The sequence below is a fragment of the Nomascus leucogenys genome, chromosome 8 (genome assembly GCF_006542625.1).
Source record: "Nomascus leucogenys isolate Asia chromosome 8, Asia_NLE_v1, whole genome shotgun sequence".
NCBI lineage: Eukaryota > Metazoa > Chordata > Mammalia > Primates > Hylobatidae > Nomascus > Nomascus leucogenys.
The window spans coordinates 106,092,386-106,116,283 of NC_044388.1; the positions used below are offsets into that span (position 1 = coordinate 106,092,386).

At 43.1% G+C, this 23,898-nt stretch overlaps 1 protein-coding gene across 18 annotated transcripts in view; it reads right to left on the reverse strand.

The window, feature by feature from the left end:
• Nucleotides 1–23,898, reverse strand: part of FNBP1 (formin binding protein 1) — a 160,819-nt gene that overhangs the window by 79,684 nt on the left and 57,237 nt on the right. For all 18 annotated transcript variants that reach the window (XR_004031448.1, XM_030818024.1, XM_030818021.1 and 15 more), the window contains exons 3-4: nucleotides 12,510–12,566; nucleotides 11,655–11,802 (exon numbers count right to left, since the gene is read on the reverse strand). Coding sequence is in view for 17 of the 18 variants with exons in the window: in XM_030818024.1 (XP_030673884.1) it covers nucleotides 11,655–11,802; nucleotides 12,510–12,566 (205 nt within the window). In the remaining variant the exon portion in view is untranslated. The remainder of the gene's footprint in view (nucleotides 1–11,654; nucleotides 11,803–12,509; nucleotides 12,567–23,898) is intronic.

The following is a 23,898-nucleotide window of genomic DNA, read 5'->3' on the forward strand; positions in this document are numbered from 1 at the left end:
ACTGAAGGCAGAGCCAACTAGACTTGTTAACAGATAAGAGATGGTGTGTAAGAGAAAAGAGAAAAGCTCTGGGTGACTATGTATTTGGACAGAGTACCTGAGTTTAAGAAAAGGTATCCCATTTATTGAGAACTGGAGGGAGTGCAGACTGGAATGGAACATGGATAAGGACTTTGGGGGATCAGAAGTTTGTTTTGGGGTGGGGCACGGTGGCTCACGCCTCTGATCCCAGCACTATGGGAGGCGAAGGCAGGCAGATCAGCTGAGGACAGGACTCTGGGACCAGCCTGGCCAATATGGCAAAATCCCGTCTCTATTAAAAATACAAAAATTAGCCAGGCATGGTGGCGGATGCCTGTAATCCCAGATACTCGGGAGGCTGAGAATTGCTTGAACCCGGGAGGCGGAGCTTGCAGTGAGCCAAGATCGCGCCACTGCACTCCAGCCTGGTGACAGAGTGAGACTGCATCTCAAAAAAAAAAAAAAAAAAGTTTGTTTTGGGGTGGGCTAACAGGGTCACTGCACTACACCACTCTGGAGCCATCGTTCGCACTTGCTGGACTCCAGTCCTCTGCTGACAAAGGTGCAATGGTGATGCTGTATTAGGCATCTAAGGAGAGATGTCAAACAGGTGGCCGAACAAGAACCATGTGAGATACGAAACATGAGTCAAGTAATTCTCACAATTCCCAGAAGGAAAGGAAAGTATCATTAATTCTAGCTTGCAAAGGAGAAACACAAAATCCAAGATCACATTTCAAGCCCATGAAATCAAGAAAAGAATTTAAGTGTCCTGTTTACGAAGTATATTATCCATGAATATAATTAAAAAAATTTTTTTTTGCCCCTGCTCACCCTGTATCCCAGCATTGGAGCGAGGGGCGAATACGATCAAGATCGAACATTGTAAACGTGAAACCCGTCTCTACTAAAATACAAAAATTAGGGGAAGAGCGGGCGTAGTCCCAGTACGCGGGAGGAGGAGAATGCGTGAACCCAGGCGACTGCAGTGACGAGATCGCATGCACTCAAGCCTGGGTGAAAGAGCGAGACTTCTCAAAAAAAAAAAAAAAAAAAAAAAAAATTTTTTTTAGATTGGGGAGTGGATCTCACTATGTTGTCCAGGCTGGTCTGGAACTCCCAGCCCTGAGCAATCCTCCTGCCTCAGCCTTTCAGGTAGCTGGAAAACTTTTTTATTTTTGGGGGGGTGCTCACCAGACCAGTGGTTTTGCAGGTGAAACAACCACAGTGGTGAAAGGGCCCACTCTTAATGAACAGAATGACACTTTTACATGTTCTTTCAAAACAAAGAAGATGGCTGGGCATGGTGGCTCATGCCTGTAATCCCAGCACTTTGGGAGGCCGAGGCAGGCAGATCACCTGAGGTCAGGAGTTTGAGACCAGCCTGGTCAACATGGTGAAACCTCGTCTGTACTAAAAATACAAAAATTAGCTAGGTGTGGTGGCGGGCACCTGTAATCCCAGCTACGGGGGAGGCTGAGGCAGGAAAATTGCTTGACCCTGGGAGGCAGAGGTTGCAGTGAGCCGAGATTGCACCATCGCACTCCAGCCTGGGCAACAAGAGCAAAACTCCGTCTCAAAAAAAAAAAAAAAAATCAGAAATGGACTTGTAAGTAGCTAGATTATATACATAAATTCCTTTTAGCTTTTGCTTTCCTTCATGCTAAGCTTTACCTATTTGCTGTCATCTCTTATAACAACATTTTGTTTTCCTAAATATATTGGAGTCAGTCCATGCTGCAGAGCTGGCTTATAGGAAATTAAGCCCCTTCATAAGGTCCGTAAATAGGACCTATTGAATATCTAAATTTAAAAAGAATGTTACAGGTTTTAGTGCAGTATCCATTTTCAAACATTTCAGAAACCTCAGGAGAAGTTTTAAATGGTCAATTCTAAGTAATGTGGGGTCTGTAAGCATACAGGTCTGAGGTTTATAAACATTTTAGTGAGTCACTGAAAGTACTGTATAATTGTTTCCTCTAGAACTCTTCAGATAACTGCTGCCAAAAAGTGATTCTGCTTCTGGCAAACACTTTGTGAGTAATGAACCATATTTTCCACCTGCAGAGAGAAGTTTTCTTGGAATTCCAGAAAATGTTGGTAAGAACCTCCTGGTTCTCCTTCTGGAGCTACAAATCTTCACAATTTCTCATATATGATTAGTGGTAATCACTGCGGAAAAGCCCAGACGTACTCAAAGGCTGGAGCTGCACAAATAACCTCTAAAACTCTTTTCTTCAATAACTTGACTCAATGTTCAGAAGTTGCTGATAAGAGTACATTTACAGTAGTTCTTATGGAGGAATATATGTGTTATCAACTCTGAATTACCCACATCTCAGATAAGCTGATTCACACCCGTGTTGATCATTTCAGTGACATTTGGAAATCTATCTTTAAGTCTGTAAATCTATCGATAATTCTATCTGTAATTCTACTATAATTATCTGAACATAAGTTATCAGAGTTTTATCAAGAACCATAAATCATGTATGTTTAATCATGTATGCTTTGACCTCATTGTCTCACTTCTGGGAATTTAGTTTGGGGAAATAATCTCAGCCCACACACAGTGCAAACAGCTTTGGAAGTAAAGAGTTTACTGCTGTATTGTTTACAAAACTAACTAAGTAAATGAGTCAAAAACTGGTAATAGCCTACAAATCAAACAATACAGAATTAGGCAAATTATAACTTTGTTAGAACAATGCACAGCTACTAAAATTCCAAATATTTTTTCTTTCTTTTTTAACTTCTCTTCCAATAACTTTGATAAAATTCCAATTATTTAAACTACACTTTTGGCCAGGCACAATGGCTCACTCCTATAATCCCAGCACTTTGAAAGGCCGACGCAGGAAGATTGCTTGAGCCCAGGAGTTTAAGACCAGCCTGGGCAACATAGCCAGCCCTATCCCTAAAAAAAATTTAAAATTTTTTTTTAAAAATCTAAAAACAAAAATGTATACTTTTTCAGGTAAAAACATGGAAAATGCTTACAATATTAAATGGAGAATCAAGAAGAATATAAATTATAGCTATACTAGGATTAATATTCCTAACATTCTTTTTTTTTTTTTTTGAGGTAGAGTCTCGCTCTGTGGCCCAGGCTGGAGTGCAGTGGTGCGATCATGGCTCACTGCAAGCTCTGCCTCCCAGGTTCACACCATTCTCATGCCTCAGCCTCCTGAGTAGCTGGGACTACAGGTGCCCCCCACCACGCCTGGCTAAGATTTTTTATTTTTTTTTTTATTTTTAGTAGAGACAGGGTTTCACCACGTTAGCCAGGATGGTCTCGATCTGACCTCGTGATCCCCCCACCTCGGCCTCCCAAAGTGCTAGGATTACAGGCATGAGCCACCATGCGTAGCCTTTTATTATTATTATTTTTAGACTGAGTCTCGTCTGTCACCCAGGCTGGAGTGTAGTGGCGCGTTCTCGGCTCACTGTGTTCTCGGCTTACTGCAACCTCTGCCTCGTGGGTTCAAGCGATTCTCCTGCCTCAGCCTCCCGAGTAGCTGGGATTGCAGACATGCGCCACCAAGCCCAGCTAATTTTTGTATTTTTAGTAGAGACGGAGTTTCACCATGTTGGCCAGGCTGGTCTCAAACTCCCTACCTCAAGCAATCCACCCGCCTCGGCCTCCCAAAGTGCTGCGCCCAGCCAATATTCTTAAATATTATACCTATCTGCAAATGATATCAGGAAGAAAACTTTGAAAAATGAGGATTTTTGATTTATAAGGGATTGTGAGATTTTGTCCTTTAATTCAGTTTTAGTAATATTCTTTTTATATGCACCCCCAAGGACTGGCCTCTGATTCCATTATGTCTAAAGAGATGGTAAACACCTCACTGAAAATGCAATTACCCTAAGTGGAACCCACTAGGTGAAGAAGCTATAGGGCCTCCTTGTCCAGGGCTTCCAGGACTGCTCATGTTTTCCTAAAGAGACAGATGCAGGCTCAGATGTCAGGCAAGGAAGAACCTAAACTGCTAAGTTCTTGCAGGTGGGGAAAGGTTCTCTTTTTAGTGAATCTGCTTTTTGTTTTGTTTTGTTTTGTTTTGAGATGGAGTCTCACTCTGTCACCCACGCCGGAGTGCAGTGGTGCAATCTCGGCTCACTGCAACCTCTGCCTCCAGGTTCAAGCAATTCTCCTGCCTCAGCTTCCTGAGTAGCTGGGATTACAGGCGCGCACCACCACACTCAGCTATTTTTTTTTTTTTTTTCTATTTTTAGTAGAGATAGGGTTTCACCACGTTGGTCAGGCTGGTCTGGAACTCCTGACCTTGTGATCCGCCCACCTCAGCCTCCCAAAGTTCTGGGATTACAGGTGTGAGCCACCGTGCCTGGCCATGAATCTGCATTTTTAAAAAATCAACATATTTTCACCAAAATGAGCCTACAGTTTTGTGCATCAGGAAAAACAATGGATATTCATAACATTAAAATGAACTGCATTGTGATACAAAAATATATGTGCAGAATAAAAAGTATCTTTTCTCCTAGATACTTGAGTAGAAGTAGTAATCCTATTTTACAGTTAGATTTTTGTTTTTTCTTTTTTTTTGAGTCAGAGTCTCACTCTGTCACTCAGGCTGGAGTGCAGTGGTGCGATCTCAGCTCACTGCAACTTCTGCCTTCTGGAATCAAATGATTCTCCTGCCTCAGCCTCCAGAGTAGCTGGGACTACACGCACATGCCACCATGCCTGGCTAATTTTTGTATTTTTAGTAGAGAGAAGGTTTCACCATGTTGGCCAGGCTGGTCTCAAACTCCTGACCTCAGGTGATCCACCTGCCTTGGCCTCCCAAAGTGCTGGAATTACAGGTGTGAGCCACTGTGCCCGTCCTACAGTTAGATTTGAAGACTTAAGGATCAAACAGCTGGTAGGGCTACAAAGGCAAGAATGCCATATAAAAAAAAAGGAAGGAAACATCATCTTTGCACAGAGAGCCATTTTTCATCACGCTTACCCTTGTTAGAGATTCATCCATTCAAACACAGCAAAATGTAGGTAAAAAGTAATTTTCAACCAGTATTGTCCACTGAACTTGGACATTCTTTCTATATGCAGTAATGAGATCCAGCAGTAATCCTGTAAATTCGAAATCATCCCTTTGGGCAGTCAGGATTCTGCCACTGTATCAAATGGCCCAATCTGTACTATGCTGATGGTTAAGGATGGTACTTAAGTAAGGCATTATTTCTAGTCAGCCATGAAAAATAGTAGCTGGATCTAAAATGTTAAAAGCAGCTTCTTGTTTCCTATGCCATCAACCAATTCCACATTTTATTTATTTATTTATTTTTCAAGATGGAGTCTTGCTCGGCTGCCCAGGCTAGAGTGCAGTGGCACAGTCTCGGCTCACTGCAACCTCTTCCTTCCGGGTTCAAGCGATTCTCCTGCCTCAGCCTCCCAAGTAGCTGGAATTCCAGGTGCATGCCACCACACCCAGCTAATTTTTGTATTTTTAGTAAAGACGGGGTTTTACCATGTTGGCCAGGCTGGTTTCGAACTCCTGGTCTCAAGTGATCCTCTCGCCTCAGCCTCCCAAAGTGCTGAGATTACCACTTCAAGTGAGCCACTGTGCCTGGCCCAATTACACATTTTTAGAAAGGTCATTTTAAAATCACTGAACAACTACCATATGACACCTGCTCACAAGAGGCCTAAACATGCTCCGTTTTCTTTTTTTTTTTTTGAGATGGAGTCTCGCTCTGTCACCCAGGCTAAAGTGCAATGGCACGATCTCCGCTCACAGCAACCTCTGCCTCCCAAGTTCAAGTGATTCTCCTGCCTCAGCCTCCCGAGTAGCTAGGATTACAGGCATGCGCCACTGTGCCTGGCTAATTTTTGTATTTTTAGTAGAGATGGGGTTTCGCCATGTTGGCAAGGCTGGTCTTGAACTCCTGACCTCAGGTGATCTGCCCACCTTGGCCTCCCAATGTGCTGGGATTATAGGTGCTCCATTTTCTGTAACAAGCCCTGATTGAGAAGCTCTGGGGTGGAAATGAGATTCTGCATTGAGTAACAGAATGGTTACAGCAAGAGAAACTGCATATGCAGCATCTATATATCAGTATACTGGAACGTTGTGCTAGGAGGTTCATATTTGTCTTCTCATAATCGTCCCCACAACTTCCTAAGGTGGCTATAATCAGCCTCAGCTTACAGATTCCTAAGTGTATGCTCACAGAGTTTTCATAACCTGCCTAGGGCAGGGCTGCCAGGAATCCTGAGCACGGTTGTTGTCTGGAAAGCTTGCATCCTTTCCTCTCGCTGCCCACCACCAAGCAGGGGGTTCCAGCTCTGTGAACACAGAACTTATGTGGCCTCTCCCTGTCTTTTAAGACAGACCTGAAGCATGCTGTCAGCCCCTCATCACAGCATAGTGGGAAGGCGACTGAGTCTGGCCTCAGAAAACCTGGATTTGAGTTCTAACTCTGTTATGCTGTGTGCGCCAATAATTAACCTCAGCAGAAGACAGAAATGATAGCATTCCACTGTTGTTTTAAGACTCATCCTTACAAAAAATAGTGTTTACTAAGTAAAGTCAGGGTAGCCAAAAGTAAAAGCTCTAAAGGAGAAATGTTGGTTATTACGAGAAGGTCTTAAATAGCTCCTTTTCTTCTTTTTTTTTTTTTTTTTTTTTTTTTTGAGACGGAGTCTCGCTCTGTCACTCAGGCTGGAGTGCAGTGGCATGATCTCGGCTCACTGCAAGCTCTGCCTCCTGGGTTCACGCCATTCTCTTCCCTTAGCCTCCCAAGTAGCTGGGACGGCAGGCACCTGCCACCATGCCCAGCTAATTTTTTTTTTATTATTATTTTTAGTAGAGACGGGGTTTCACAATGTTGGCCAGGATGGTCTTGATCTCCTGACCTCGTGATCCACCTGCCTCGGCCTCCCAAAGTGCTGGGATTACAGGCGTGAGCCACCGTGCCCAGCCTCTTCTTTTTTTTTTTCTTTTTTTTTTTTTTTTTTTTTGAGATAGGGTCTCACTCTGTCACCCAGGCTAGAGTGCAGTGGTGCCATCTCAGCTCACTGCAACCTCCGCCTCCCAGGTTCGAGCGATTCTCGTACCTCAGCCTCCTGAGTAGCTGGGATTACAGGCATGCACCATCACGCCCAGCTAATTTTTTAAAATGAATTTGATATTTTTAGTAGAGAAGGGGTTTTATCATGGTGCCAGGCTGGTCTCGAACTTCTGACCTCCAGTGATCTGCCCGCCTCAGCCTCCCAAGTGCTGGGATTATAAGCGTGAGCCACCGCGCCCAGCCAAACAGCTCTTTTTCTAAGGCTAGCTGCAGATGAGGATGTTCATACTGTTTACTCCAGCATCCTTGAAGGTATGTCGAAAAAAACTCACTGGAAACAAAACCATGCCTGCAAACACGCACTGCCCCGAGAGGGAGGCAGCCTGGGGGCCCCCCAGCTCCGCAACAGAGCAACACGCCCAGCTCACTGCACCTTCCTGTGCTCCAGGGTCCTTATCTTGGGTAAAATCTGGAGAACCAGCAGTCCTCATTGCGGTTAGCTATTTCTAATCTATAACAAGCCCGAGGCTAAACACTCGGCCTCCCGAAGTACTGGGACTACAGGCGTAAGCCACCACGCCCGGCCTCCAATATTATTGGAATCATTTTTTAAATTACAGTGATTAGTATATCACAATGCTAATTATTTACTTATTCAAAATAATGGCAACAATTATGTAGAAAAAAGAAAAAACAGGCCAGGCATGGGGGCTTATGCCTATAATCCCAGCACTTTGGGAGGCTGAGGTGAGAGAATCACCTGAACCCAGGAGTTTGAGACCAGACTGAGCAACATAGCAAGACCTTGTCTCTTCAAAATTTTAAAAAACTGGCTGAGCGTGGTGGCATATGCCTGTGGTCCCAGCTACTTGGAAAGCTAAGATAGGAGGATCACTTGAGTCCAGGAGGTTGAGGCTACAGTGAGCCATGATCGCACCACTGCACTCCAGCCTAGGCAACAGAATGAGACCCCGGAGGAAAAAAAAAAAAAAAAGAAGAAAGAAAGAAAAAAGGAAAAAGAAAAAAAAATGCTCATGAAGCATTATATTAAAATAGTACAAACAGGTCAGGTGCGGTGGCTCACGCCTGTAATCCCAGCACTTTGGGAGGTCAAGGCAGGCGGATCACCTGAGCTCAAGATTTCAAGACCAGCCTAGCCAACATGGTGAAACTCCATCTCTACTAAAAATACAAAAATTAGCCGGGTATGGTAGGGGGTACCTGTAATCCCAGATACTCAGGAGGCTGAGGCAGGAGAATCACTGGAACCCAGAAGGCAGAAGCTGCAGTGAGCCGAGTTTGCGCGACTGCACTCCAGCCCAGGCAACAGAGCGAGACTCTGTCTCAAACAAAATTAAATAAACCAATTAAATAGCACAAATACACACATTTGCTTACTGATATTTGTTCTAATATTTCAAAAGGTTTCACGATTTTCTAAAATGTCATTTTAATTTAATTACAGAATGTTTCAAAAGAGCATGATGTTTACAGCTCCTCCCAACAGAATATCTGACTCAGAAACCTGTACTTGCAGTTCTCCTTAAAATAAAAGGAACACTACGTATTGCAAGATATTTAATGTGTATCTGTACCACCTATAATTTATTCCATAAATTACTATAATTTTTGATTAACAAAAGGAACTAAATCCAAAATACAGATATGACAGACTACAAAAAAGTCATCATTAACAGTGAGTAAATAAAATATAAAACAACTTGGTCATAACACAGCAAAGGAGTATGAGGGGGCGTGGTGGCTCACGCTTGTAAACCCTAGCAGTTTGGGAGGCCAAGATGGGTGGATCATTTGAGGTCAGGAGTGCGAGACCAGCCTGGCCAACATGGTGAAACCCTGTCTCTACCAAAAATATAAAAAATTAACCAGGTATAGTGGCATGTGCCTGTAATCCCAGCTACTTGGGAGGCTGAGGCAGGAGAATCGCTTGAACCTAGGAGGTGGAGGTTGCGGTTAGGCGAGATCGTGCCACTGCACTCCAGTCTGGGAAACACAGTGAGACTCTGTCTTAAAAAAAAAAAAAAAAAAAAGAGAGAGACAAAGCATTGACAAAAGAAACAAACAGGAAAAAAATATAAACCTTTGCAAGGTCAAGGGAAGTTCAGGGTCCAGGGAAGCAGTCCATGATCATGTTAAGATTTCCGGTATTTATTTTATCGTTATATTAGATATTTGTACTTCATTCTGAACCTTAGTATTCTGTTTCACTGCATCCTTTCTGTCACTAAAGAAATCTTTAATGAATGGTCCAGCACAGACTGTCTAATTCAGGGCTCCAGTGCAGGTTTTCTCACGCTCAGCACTATAGACACTTCGGGCCAGGTCATTCTTCGTTGTGGAGCTGTCCTGTGTATTGTGGGAGGCTTAGCTGCCTCCCTGGCCTCTTCTCTCTAGATACCAGTAGCAACCCCTTAGTCACAATCCCTGAGGCAACCAAAAGTGTCTCCAGACATTGACAAATGTGGCTGGAGTAGGGAGTAAAACTGTCCCTAGTTGAGAACCACTGTGCTAATGTCAACAGATGAAGATTCATCTCAGTTTATTGGCATATTGTTGTTGTTTTAAACCAATGAGTTGATCTTAAGGCATTTATCTCTTCCTAACTTTTAAACCTATCCAAGGCCATATGCTACACAGTTATAGTTTAGAAAGAACTAAATTGAGACATTTTCAAACGTTTTCCTGCCCAAGGGCCCTGGCTGCTCTCTATTGAATGCTTGTCCCAGGCAGGTCCTAATCATCCCTCAAGTCTTGTTAAGGCCTTAACTACGAAGTCCCTTGGGAAGCTTCTTCCTGACCCTAGAGCATAAGCATATCAGAAATCCTATTATATGCTCTCATAGCACGTTGTACTCTTACTTTGTGGCAACTACCATAATTGCAATTAAATAAACACTTTTGTCATTATTACTTAATGTCTCCTCCATTTCAGCAGAAGCCATAGCAATCTTGTTGGCTCATGTATCCCCAGGGCGTTAAAAGAACTGTTGTGGCTAGTCTCGGTGGCTCACGCCTGTAATCCCAGCACTTTGGGAGGCCAAGGCGGGTGGATCACGGTGGTCTGAGGAGTTTGAGACCAGCCTGACCAATACGGTGAAACCCCATCTCTATGAAAAATACAAAAAATTAGCTGGGCATGGTGGCAGGCACCTGTAATCTCAGCTACTGAGGGAGGAGAATCGCTTGAACCCAGGGGGCGGAGGTTATAGGGAGTCGAGATCGCACCACTTCACTCCGGCCTGGGCAAAAGGGCGAAACTCCGTCTCAAAAAAAAAAAAAAAAAAAAAAAAAAAAAAAATTTTTATCACTGGCCAACGTGGTTACTTTATTACTAGTAACAAATGTTTCCGCACTTCACATGCAATCGAAGTACGATGATACAGACCATGGCTTAAAGATAAATCCCTTAAGGCAAAATCATGACTAAGAATAGACTTTGAGCATTCATTTTTCTCTTTGGTTACCAACAAAACCTATTTATGAAAAGATGATAATGGTGGCAAGAGGAACAATAAGGATTGCTTCATTAGATAGCAATGAATGAGCTGAGGAACAGAATGGATGTAACTGGGGACATGTTTCCATTTTTTTGACCTACTTACAAGCAATAATTTTTTTTTTTTTTTTTGAGATGGAGTTTTGCTCGTCACCCAGGCTGGAGTGCAATGGTGAGATCTCGGCTCACTGCAACCTCCACCTCCTGGGTTCAAGCAATTCTCGTGCTTCAGACTCCCAAGTAGCTGGGGTTATGAGTACCCATCACCATGCCCAGCTAATTTTTATATTTTTAGTAGAGAAGGGGTTTCACCATGTTGATCAGGCTGATCTCGAACTCCTTAGCTTAGGTGATCCATCTGCCTAGGCTTCCCAAAGTGCTGGGATTACAGGCGTGAGCCACCATGCCTGGCTGATAAGTACTAATTTTAATACCATTTATTCCACAGAGCATACACCATATTATATTACTTACTTGTTTTTTAAATGTCTGATACCCTGAAATATATTTAAATTCCTCAAAGGGATGCATATTCCTGGGTACACAGATGAGTTTCAGAGTGTCTGAAGGACCCTTGACATTTTATGTAGAGATCTAGAAACACTTTCTAGGAACAGGGTCCATAACTTTTTTTTTTTTTTTTTTTCTTTTTGAGATGGAGTCTTGCTCTGTTGCCCAGGCTAGAGTGCAGGTGTGCAATCTCGGCTCACTGCAACCTCCGCCTCCCAGGTTCAAGTGCTTCTCCTGCCTCAGTCTCCTGAGTAGCTGGGATTACAGCCACATGCCACCACGCCTGGCTAATTTTTGTATTTTTAGTAGAGATGGGGTTTCACCATGTTGGTCAGGTTGGTCTCAAACTCCTGATCTTGTGATCCGCCTGCCTCGGCCTCCCAAAGTCCTGGGATTACAGGCGTGAGCCACCATGCCCAGCTGGGGTCCATAACTTTTATATGATTCTCAAAGGTGTGAGTTTAAGACCCATAGTCTTATATGGTTTTATTTAATTTTAATCTTCTAGGGATATTCCCACTGTGTTTGGTCCAGCTTTTAGGAAGAAAAAGAATAAAGTTTTGCTTACTGATTTCCTCTCCTGTTTCAGTTCCTGAACATAGCGTGCCAAGTCCACAATGATCTGTGACGCCATGTTCTCGGAGATAACTTCATGCTGCCCCGCATAATCATTCATTTCGTTCAGGGTGGAAATGAAAGCTTTACATGACGTATACCTATGGAACAGAACACACGCCACTCCGTTTCACACAAGGCCACGTTCATTCATATTCTGCTTTACACCAAGAAAATATTAATTAAAATCAGGTTAATTGGCATCCGCCTCCCATAGGATCCTGAGTATTCATTACACATCGAGTGTTCTCATCAAAATGGCTCAGAATTAATTACAATTGAAACACTTCTCATTTTGTAAAACTGAACCGCTCCACATAATGTAATATTTGGCTTCATTAATACTTAGCCAAGATATAATCCAAAATTCATATACATGCTATATGTACTAATGTAAAGGATATTTAGATATACATTAGAGACGTAATATTTGAGCAGTCTGTGTTAAGATGCCTTAATTGCTGACTGAAATGGACGTATTTCTTGGATGAATGACTAGCATGACAGGGACTCCTGATAGTGCCAAACCAAATCAAGACTCTAGAATGCAGATTCCATACTTCCTGTTTTTGCTTAATTACATTCTAAAGCTTTCCTAATTACTTTAATTGAAACAACCTGGCATAGGTCCAGTGACTCCGTATAAGAAAAGTGAATTATGTTTTTATTGTTCTCTCCTCCAATTTAAAAACTGACACAAAATGAATGGGAAATGCAACTTATTTTTATAGACATGTATTTTTTCTTTCCGTGTGTAGTCATCAATGGCATGTGTCTATTACAAGACAATTTTCAATGGTAAACATACTTGTATTCTTCTTCCTCCTTCGAGTTCTTTTTAGGTTGGTACTTCTTTGAAAGATTCCTAAAATAAAAATGCAGACATGTCAGCTTTATATAGAAAGAGAATTAAGAAATCAGGAATGAAAGATAACATTAGTGCTTTTGTTACAAGTTTAAAACAAACAAAAAAATAGTCCACAGCTGAAATCCATTTCCTTCAATCTTTCAACATGTGTGATGAAGCTACTGTTATTAAGAACGTGCACAGCTTTTCATCTTTTGTCTCATAGGCAGAGCAAATAAGAACAGAATTATTTAATTGGAGAGGACAGACCATGTGTAAATATGCAGTGGCTTTCTTTTTTTTTTTGAGACGGCATCTCATTCTGTTGCCCAGGCTGGAATGTGGTAGCATGATCTCAGCTCACTGCAACTTCAGCCTCCCGGGTTCAAGCGATTCTCCTGCCTCAGCCTCCCAAGTAGCTGGGACTACAGGTGCACGCCACCACGTCTGGCTAATTTTTTTTTTTATTTTTAGTAGAGACGGGGGCGGGGGTGTCACCATGTTGGTCAGGCTGGTCTCGAACTCCTGACCTCAAATGATATGCCTGCCTTGGCCTCCCAAAGTGCTGGGATTGCAGGCGTGAGCCACGGTGCCCGGCCGTGCAGTGGCTTTCATTTGTAGCACTGAGCTGTTTTTCTTCTCAGGCCACCACCATTCTCTCGTGGTCATCCTGAGTTGGGGCATTATTTCTTCAAATCCAAGGAAAACTGTGTCCAAATGTTTAAAAATCAGAGTGCCGGCCAGGCACAGTGGCTCACGCCTGTAATCCCAGCACTTTAGGAGGCCGAGGCAAACGGATCACCTGAGGTTGGAAGTTCTAGACTGGCCTGACCAACATGGAGAAACCCCGTCCCTTCCAAAAAATACAAAATTAGCTGGGCATGGTGGCGCATGTAATCCCAGCTACTCAGGAGGCTGAGGCAGAAGAATCACTTGAACCCGGGAGGAGGAGGTTTCGGTGAGCCGAGATCGCACCATTGCACTCCAGCCTGGGCAACAAGAGGGAAACTCCATCTCAAAAAAAAAAAAAAAAAATCAGAGTGCCAAGGGCATGTTTCTAAGGCTGTGTGGCTGCTCTACCAGCGAGCGCATGAAAACCACCTGTGAATAAGTCTTCTTGAAGGGAGTCAAGACAATATTTTGGGGGTGTTGATGCTAAGACATTTAACTAGAAAAACTTTTAACCTGCCTGGCAGGTTTGCATTGAACACATTCAGATAACCCAAAATAATCCTAGTTTCCCCTCCTAATCTCATCTCCAGGTTAAGAATCTAAATATTTTTCTTTATATTCACAAATAGACACAAAAACTAAGAGGTAATCACAGAAAAAAAAAACCCTCACTAACACTGGTTCTACTGACTGATTTCTCCTGGGTCCTGACTTTAGGTGACTGTAGTTAGAGAAATAGCCATAGCAGCTGGGTGTGGTGGCTCATGCCTGTAATCCCAGCACTTTGGGAGGCCAAGGAGGGTGGATCACGAGGTCAGGAAATCGAGACCATCCTGGGTAACACGATGAAACCTCATCTCTACTAAAAATACAAAAAATTAGCCGGGCATGGTGGCGGGCGCCTGTAGTCCCAGCTGAGGCTAGAGAATGGCGTGAACCCGGGAGGCGGAGCGTGCAGTGAGCTGAGATCGCGCCACTGCACTCCAGCCTGGGCAACAGAGTGAGACTCCGTCTCAAAAAAAAAAAAAAAAAAAAAAAAAAAAGAGAAATAGCCATAGCATGTATTCTTGTTTGTTTGTTTGTTTGAGACAGAGTTTCACTCCTGTTTCCCAGGCTGGAGTGCAATGGCATGATCTTGGCTCACTACAACCTCCACTTCCCAGGTTCAAGTGATTCTCCTGCCTCAGCCTCCCGAGTAGCTGGGATTGCAGGCATACACCACCACGCCCAGATAATTTTTGTGCCTTTTAGTAGAGATGGGGTTTCACCACGTTCGCCAGGCTGGTCTCAAACTCCTGAGCTCAGGTGATCTGCCCGTCCCGGCCCCCCAAAGTGCCACTGCACCCGGCCAAGAAATAGTGAGAGCATGCTGAACAGTAATCCACAGTAGGAACTCTCCATGTGCCAGCATCTCAGTCCTCACTTCCTTGTTAATTCCCTGTTGCTATTCCTCTTTATTATTTCACATTTTACTTTTATTTCTTCTACTTCCCCCAAATCTACAGATGTGCCTAGAAAAATATGTGATAATGAATTTACAATTTTGATCATGGTATGTTTTGCATACCAAGTGACATGTGGTTTCATCTGTAACAAATGCTACTAGATGATGGGAGAGGCCACTGGCTTCAGTACAAAGGGCATTGCTCTGGGAATCAAGAAACCATGTGCCCGGACAGCATGACCTCAGCAAATGAGCTAGTCTGTGCTTCCCATTCCTAATGTGTACGTCAGCAGGGGTTGGACAACATGACCTCCATTGTCCTTCTTGTTTTGAAATTCTGTGGGACTAGATAACATCCAGTGGAATATCAACTGCTGCAATTATTCAAAAAATGGAGGCATGTACATATAATAGTTTAAAAGTTATAATTAGACCAACTGATGAAAGAATGTAGTTAATTCAAGACTGAGATCATGTTGACATACACGTCAACCTATCAACTATGACATGCTTTCTCTGCTGACACTGAGGACACACAGCAGAGTTTAATAATTCTAGATCCAAAAGAATGTGAAAAAGCAATTATTTCCTTAAAGAATGTCCTTTGGAGAAAAAACAATGCAAAAAAGAGAAATATTTTATGTCGAAAGCACAGTACAGGTCTTTAAGTTGGATTATGATCACAATCACTTCTTAAAAGGTAGATGTAGTAAAAACACCATCACAAGGATCAAGAATGAAAGGGGGCCAGGTGCAGTGGCTCATGCCTGTAATCCCAGCACTTTGGGAGGCCAAGGCGGGCAGATCACAAGGTCAGGAGTTCGAGACCAGCCTAACCAACATGGTGAAATCTCGTCTCTACTAAAAATACAAAAATTAGCTGGGCATGGTGGCGCGTGCCTGTAATCCCAACTACTTGGGAGGCTGGGGCAAGAAAATGGCTTGAACCTGGGAGGCAGAGGTTGCAGTGAGCTGAGATTGTGCCACTGCACTCCAGCCGGGGCGACAGAGCGAGACTCCATCTCAAAAAAAAAAAAAAAAAAAAGGAAAGAAAAAGAAAGGGAAGTGTATGCAAAACAGATGACTACATAATCAATGGGTTATTTTCCAAATATATTGAGAGCAGCACATATGGGTGATTAGAGTATTGGAAAAGCCTAGTGGCTGCATGTGAGATATTTCTAGTGCATGGTTTATTTTACAATTCATTTTTATTTTTTAATTTTTTTAGAGACAGGGTCTTGTTCTGTCACCTGGACTGGAGTGCAGTGGTGTGATCATGGCTCACTGCAGCCTCAAACTCCTGGGCCCCAGGGATCTTCCCACCTTAGCCTCCCAAGTAGCTAGGACTACAGGTGCACACCACCACGTCCAGCTCATTTTTATTATTTATTTTCTGTAGAGACAGAGTCTTGCCATGTTGCTGAGGCTGGTCACAAACTCCTAGCCTCAAGCAATCCTCTCACTTCAGCCTCCCAAAGTGCTGGAATTACAGGCATGAGCCACCGTGCCCAGACTACTGCATGATTTTAAATATTAGTCATTTCTTCTGTTACCTATAACTTACAAATTGAAAATACCACTTCTAAATTCACACCTCATATAAAAATTATTCCAAAATGTTAAATATACATTTTCTTTGTAGCTGCCTTCCAGTCCTTAGCAGCCATAAAAATCATGTAAGTTTTATATCTAGTTGAAGGAAGCCTTACTTGACTCTGAATCTATCCATCCAGGTAAAACCAGTATTCTTTATAGTTCTCTTTTACCATTCAAATCCTAAACAGGATTAAATTAGATCCCTTGTAGGTGATATACTGAAAAGACCATCAAGTTCTGATGAATAGGAATCACTTTGACAATACTGGCATATATAGCATTCAAAATGCTTCTTAAAAGCACAAATAAATAATTCACTCTAAATACTAGCATAAACCTAGAAGCTAAAGAGATCTCAAAGTGAACTTCATTTCTAAGGATATTTATCTCAAGAACTGCTACAAAAAAAAGATCAACTTTCCATTGCTGTTCTCTTGGGACAAGGTTTTTGCCCTATTTGTATTACCATTATTTAAAAAATGAACACGGTTCGTTTAGGTGCGGTGGCTCACGCCTGTAATCCCAGCACTTTGGGAGGCCGAGGCAGGTGGATCGGGAGTTTGAGACCAGCCCGGCTAACATGGTGAAACCCCGTCTCTACTAAAAATGCAAAAATTAGCTGGGCATGGTGGCACATACCTGTAGTCCCAGCTACTTGGGAGGGTGAGGCAGGAGAATCACTTAAACCTGGGAGGCGGAGGTTGCAGTGAGCCGAGATCATGCCACTGCACTCCAGCCTGGGTGACAGAGTGAGATTTCGTCTCAAAACAAAACAATCAAACAAAAAAACCCCACAACAACAACAAAAACAAACAAGCAAATAAACCACTTTAAAAAACTTTCAATTTATGGGGTCTGAGAAATCTGACGTGTTTTCAGATAGAAAATCTCGACTTGTTTTTCAGGTAGCCTAACTAAAGGTAAACATTCTTTTATAAGGATGGTGGATTTAGACCTGGCTGATTCGAAGAACCACAGGAAGGCTTTAAAAATGACTTACTCTACCCTATTCCAGAGCCTCTGCAACAGAAGGTCCAGGGTGGGGCCCAAGAATGTTTTGTGTTTTTTTCACTTTTATTTTTTTAAAGCTCACCACAAGACTTCTGGATCAAGATGGCAGAATAAAATCCAGCCACAGAATTGTGTTTTCCCAACAACAAAAGGTGAAAAAATAAAAGCCAGGGAAAATTTTAACAGCAGAAAATTAAAAAAAAAAAAAAAATGAAGAAAGGAGTCTAACCTCAGTCCATATACTTTATAAAGTGATGACCAAGAAGAGAAACAGAAAATTCTGGGACAGCTTAGAATGGGTGCTGACTCCTTCCTCCCCATCACAGGAAAGGAAATACATCCACAAACCCTGAAAATCAGCCCAGACAGAAGTAAACTTGGAGGTAAGCACTCAGGGAATAGTGACAGAAAAATTCTGAGAGGAAGACATCTATGCTGACCACCCAAGGCCTTGGGCAGGAGCCGGGGCTCGCCCCCCAGAGGTCTACTTTCCAGACCTCCAGGCTGAGCGCCCTGGGGATTCACCCCAAACTCAGGGATTCCACAGGATTAGGGATGTGGGTTGGCTGTGTCCCCACCCAAATCTCAACTTGAATTGTATCTCCCAGAATTCCCACATGCAGTGGGAGGGACCCAGAGGGAGGTAACTGAATCATGCGGGCCAGTCTTTCCCGTGCTATTCTTGTGATAGTGAGTAAGTCTCACAAGATCTGACAGGTTTATCAGGGGTTTCCGATTTTGCTTCTTTCTCATTTTCCCTTGCCGCTGCCATGTAAGAAGTGCCTTTCGCCCCCAGCCACGATTCTGAGGCCTCCCCAGCCATGTGGAACTGTAAGTCAAATTAAACCTCTTTTTCTTCCCAGTCTCGGGTATGTCTTTATCAGCAGCGTGAAAACGGACTAATACAATTAGGGCAATCTTTGATCTAATGGCATAAACCCCATAACAGAACCTCTAACAAAGTTTCAGGAGAAATGACAGAGCTCAGTCTCAAAGCCAGGCCGTTTCCCAACCCCGACTCTACAAACACCTCAGCCTTCAGCAAACCAAGCAGAACATACAATACCCCAGCCTCAAGTGGAACTCAAAGGGAAAGACCAGTGGTACCAGAAATGGAAGGAAGCGTGGCAAGGAACACTCACCTACACTCCATCAGAGCAGACAGGGCACTGGTGCGGCTCATGTTAGAAACAAACGCACGCCAGGTGGTGGCCTAAGACCTTTACGCTCTTTACCTCATTAAGCCCACTCAGCAACTTTATAAGGTGAGGATGATGAAGATGATGAGGATGAGTCACATTTTACAGATGAAAACGATGAAACAAGGAAAGTAATTTGACCCAATTCATACTGCTGTTAAGTGGAAGAACCAGGATTAATCCCAGGCATTGGGACTCTTGAGTCTGAACTCAACCACTTCACCAAACTGCACCTATTAAATATAAGCAAAGTGGCCAGGGGCGGTGGCTCACGCCTGTAATCTCAGCAGTTTGGGAGGCCGAGGTAGGAGGATCATCTGAGGTCAGGAGTTTGAGACAAGCCTGGTCAACATGGCAAGACCCTGTCTCTACTAAAAATCCAAAAGTTAGCCAGCCGTGGGCCAGGCGTGGTGGCTCATGCCTGTAATCCCAGCACTCTGGGAGGCTGAGGTGGGTGGATCACCTGAGGTCAGGAGTTTGAGACCAGCCTGACCAATATGGTGAAACCCTGTCTCTACTGAAAATACAAAATTAGCCAGGTGTGGCCGCGCATGCCTGTAATCCCAGCTACTCGGAAGGCTGAGGCAGGAGAATCGCTTCAACCCAGGAGGCGGTGTTGCAGTGAGCCAAGATCGTGCCATTGCACTCCAGCCTGGGCAACAAGAGCAAAGCTCCATCTCAAAAAAAAAATATCTATATATATATATTTGCCAGGTGTGGTGGTGTGAGCCTGTAATCCCAGCTACTTGGGAGGCTGAGTCAGGAGAATTGCTTGAACCCAGGAAGCTGAGGTTGCAGTGAGCTGAGATTGCACCACTGCATTCCAGCCTGGGCAACAGAGTGAGACTTTGTCTCAAAAAAAAAAAAAAAAAAAAAATTAAATAATAAATATAAACAAAGTGAAAAGATATGACAGGTAATACAGAAGGAAAAAAAACAACCCAGTCTGCAAGAAAACATAAGGAAAATAAGCAAAAATCACCCTCCTCCAGATTATTTATACTATAGACAAACTTAGTAAAAACACAAAGGCAGTAAATCAAGAATTCCAATACTACAGGATAAAATAAAATGGAATGAGAAGGAAGACACAAAGCTGAGGAAATGAACTAAGGACTAAAATATGCCACTATAGAACCCATCAATAAATGAGGGTGGATATCAAATTTAATAGAGGAAAGGTTTGAAATAACCATAATGTGAAAACAATCAGAAAAAAAAACTAAAGAATAAGATGAAACGTAAGGATAACTCATATCTCTGAAGTATATGACCCAGTAAGTAGAATAGAAAAAAATTCAGACATAATCAAATAACTTTCCCCTAAAATAAATGAAGCACAGAATTTACACAGGAAAGAGCATTCAGAAAAACTATCTGATAAAGGATGATCAACTCCAAGGCATTGCTTAGTGAAGTTATCAGACTGCTAAGATGAACTAAAAGTATTCATATATTTACTCAGAAACAGCCATGTTGCCTACAGAGAAAATCAACTGGCTGGCCCCAGACTTTTCCTCCAAAAGACCATGCAGCCACATGGAGAGAGAAAGTGTGACCAGAGAACAACCAAGTCAAAGTGTTGTAAAGTATGGTGGCATTTTCAAGCAAGAAAGAACTCGGGGAACACGTCCCAAGCTCTAACTAGGGGGAGAATATTCTTCCTTAATGCCAAGAGTCAAGGAGAGAGGCTGTTGTAGAGAGAAGTGCTGAGATGACTCTATGTTCAAATATAGAACCACGACAAATCAACTGAGGGCCTCAGGTTTCAGAACCAAGTCATATAACTCAACTAGAAGGAGCAAAACATGTATATATTATTTTCCTAATCTTTTATAGCAGTGAGTCAATTGAGCCTGTTTAAAATTTCAACATGGAATCACACATAATAATGACATCCTACAAGTTTTTCATAATCTTTTTGATAAATTTTACAAAAGTTTAATATTTATTTATTTTTTGAGACAGAGTCTGTCACCCAGGCTGGAGTGCGGTGGCGTCATCTTGGCTCACTGCAATCTCTGCCTCCTAAGTAGCTGGGATGACAGGCGTGTGCCACCACGCCCGGCTAATTTTTGTGATTTTAGTAGACAGATGGGGTTTCACCATGTTGGCCAGGCTGGTCTCAAACTCCAACGTCAGGTCATCTGCCCACCTTGGCCTCCCAAAATGCTGGGATTACAAGTATGAGCCACTGCGCCCGACCTAAGAGTTTAATATTTAAAGCTTAGCACATCCCACAGTTTCACTTTACTGTCATTTGTACTGTTAAATTTAAATTCATTTCTTTATATATATGATATATACAATATGCAGTTTGTTGTATAAAACGATTTCTACCTAGTTACCCTCCATATACAATGAGCTCCAATTAAAAACAGACCAAGACTTGAATGGTTCATTATTTAAAAGCATAAATGGCTCAAATGTATCAAAAGATGTTCAACCCCCATGCATACTAAGAGAAATGCAATTTAAGACCTAGATGTACCAATTGTTAAGTAGCAAATTGACAAAGATCAGTTTGGAAACAGAAGGCAGCAGTGAGGGTGAGGCTGAGCAGGCCCTGTTACTCTGCTAATGGAGTGTCAGGGGCCATAGTTTCTGGAAAGAGACTGGAGATGATGCCACTGCACTCCAGCCTGGGTGACAGAAACTCTGTCTCAAAAATAAATAAAATTAGGTTGTTCAGACTCAGAAAAAAAAATTATATTAGGAATTTCAACCTATACTACCTTGAATAGATAGATAGTGACCTCAGGGGTTGGCAAACTTTTTCTGTAAAGGACCAGAAAGCAAATATTTCAGGGCTGGGCGCGGTGGCTCATGCCTGTAATCCCAGCACTTTGGGAGGCCGAGGCAGGTGGATCACGAGGTCAGGAGTCCAGGACCAGCCTGGCCAATATGGTGAAATCCCGTCTCTACTAAAAATACAAAAATTAGCCGGGCATGGTGGTGTGTGCCTGTAGTCCCAGCTGTTCGGGAGGCTGAGGCAGGAGAATCGCTTGAACCCGGGAGGTGGAGGTTGCAGTGAGCTGAGATTGTACCACTGCACTCCAGCCTGGGTGAAAGAGCGAGAGTCCGTCTCAAAGAAAAAAAAAAAAATTCAGACTTGCAGATAGCTGCATCTCTTTTGCAACTACTCAATTGCCAATTGTTCGCAAAAGTGGCCATAGACAATATGCATGGGCACGGCAACATTCCAACAAATCTTTATTTACAAAACCAAGTAGTGGATCGATTTGGCCCATGCTAAGACCTGACCTACAGGAATCAAAGTCTCATATGTTTATGTCTAAAATAAATTAGCATTTTCCCCTGCAATGCAGAAAAAAAAATTTAATGATAGATATCTCTCCCAAAGGTCACACTGATTTTTCAACATCATATTACTATTTCAACCAAGTATCTGTTGAATATGCTGTAGCCACACTGGCCTTTCTATTCCTTGTACATGTTCCCATCTCAGGACCTTTGCACTCTCTCCCAACATCCTCACGTCTGGCTTCTTTTTTTTTTTTTTTTTTTTTTTGAGACGGAGTCTCGCTGTCGCCCAGGCTGGAGTACAGTGGCGCAATCTCGGCTCACTGCAAGCTCCGCCTCCCGGGTTCACGCCATTCTCCTGCCTCAGCCTCTCCAAGTAGCTGGGACTACAGGCGCCCGCCACCACGCCCGGCTAATTTTTTTTTTCGGTATTTTTAGTAGAGACGGGGTTTCACCGTGGTCTCGATCTCCTGACCTCGTGATCCGCCCGCCTCGGCCTCCCAAAGTGCTGGGATTACAAACGTGAGCCACCGCGCCCGGCCACATCTGGCTTCTTTTTGTAATTCATTTCTCAAGTGATGGGTTTTCCCTGACCAGCCTAGCTAAGTAACCACCCCTACTTCAATCTCTATCACATCACTGCGTCTACATATTTAGAGTCATAAAAGCTATCTTTAAATGCTTGAATTCTTTGCTAATTTGCATGCAGTTCTGTTTTCCGCCGTGAGAAGGTGAGCACTCCAGGTTCAGGCAGTTCCTGTGTCTCGTTCATTAAAGCATCCCTAGTGATTGAAACTTGGCTGGCACCTTGTTGTTCTACTTTTTGTTGTTAAAATCTCATCAGCTCTCACAGGCCAGTGCAAACATATAATTCCCCATAAAGCAAAGCTGGCTAAAAGCCTGTGCCCTACCGATTCACTCACAATCTACAAATATTTACTGGGCACCTACTGTGTGCCAGGCACTGTTCTGCACTATGACACATTAGTGAGCACAACCCAAAGATCTCCACCCTTAAGGGGCTTGCATTCTAGCTGAGAGGCTGCAGGAGACAATGCACAGTAAATATAATACCCAGATTTCTCTGGGAAGGTTGGGGAGATGTTATTCAAATGAGACAAAATTTTAGAAGTAAGTTCAGGAGATCTATTGTACAACATGGTGTCTCCAGTTAATAACAATGTATTGTATACTTGAAAATTGCCAGGCCGGGTGCTCACACCCATAATCCCAGCACTTTGGGAGGCCTTGGTGAGAGGATCGCTTGAACCTAGAAGTTCAAGACCAGCATGGGCAACATGGTGAAATTCTGTCTCTGCAAAAGATACAAAAATTAGCCGGGTGTGGCAGCGCATTCCTGTGGTCCCAGCTACTTGGGAGGCTGTGGTGGGAGGATCACTTGAGCCTGGGAGGTGAGCCAAGATCGTGCCACTGCACTCCACCCGGGGTGACAGAGTGAGACCCTGTCTCAAGAAAGAGGGAAGGGGAGGGGAGGGGAGGGGAGGGGTTGCTAAATTGCTAGAAGAGTAGATTTTAATGTTCTTACCACAAAAAAATTATTAAGTTTGAGTAGTAATGCATATGTTAATTAGCCTGATTTGGGCATTCTGCAGTGTATACCTATTTCAAAATGTCATGTATACCATAAATATATACAATTTTATATACAAATAATATAGAAATAGATATTTTGTCAATTTTCAAAACTAAGAAAACTATATAAAATGGTAGAAAGTTACCAGTAATATAGGAAAAGTGAAAAAGCAAAGCAGGCTAAGTGGGCTACGGGAAGAGGTGCGCCTCACTGAGCAGAAACTGGAAGCAGGAGAGGGAGTCAGCCACTTGGAGCCTGGGGAAGAACACATAGGTGGTACCTACATGGAAGGGCTAGCGCAATAGCTCTTGGGTGAGGGGATGCCTGGCATGTACAAAAAACAGGAAGGAGGCCTCTGTATGGTTACAGCAGAGAGGAGGAGGAAGACAGTTAAAACAGATGATGTCAGAAAGATGTGGGAACCAGATTATACAAGGTTTTGGAGGACTTTCACCGTAAGGTTTTTGGATTTACTCTGAATGAAATGGGGACGCACTGGAATTTTAAACAGGGCAGTACTGTAATCTGGCTGCTTTGTAGAAATCAGGGAATAGGGGATAGAGGTAG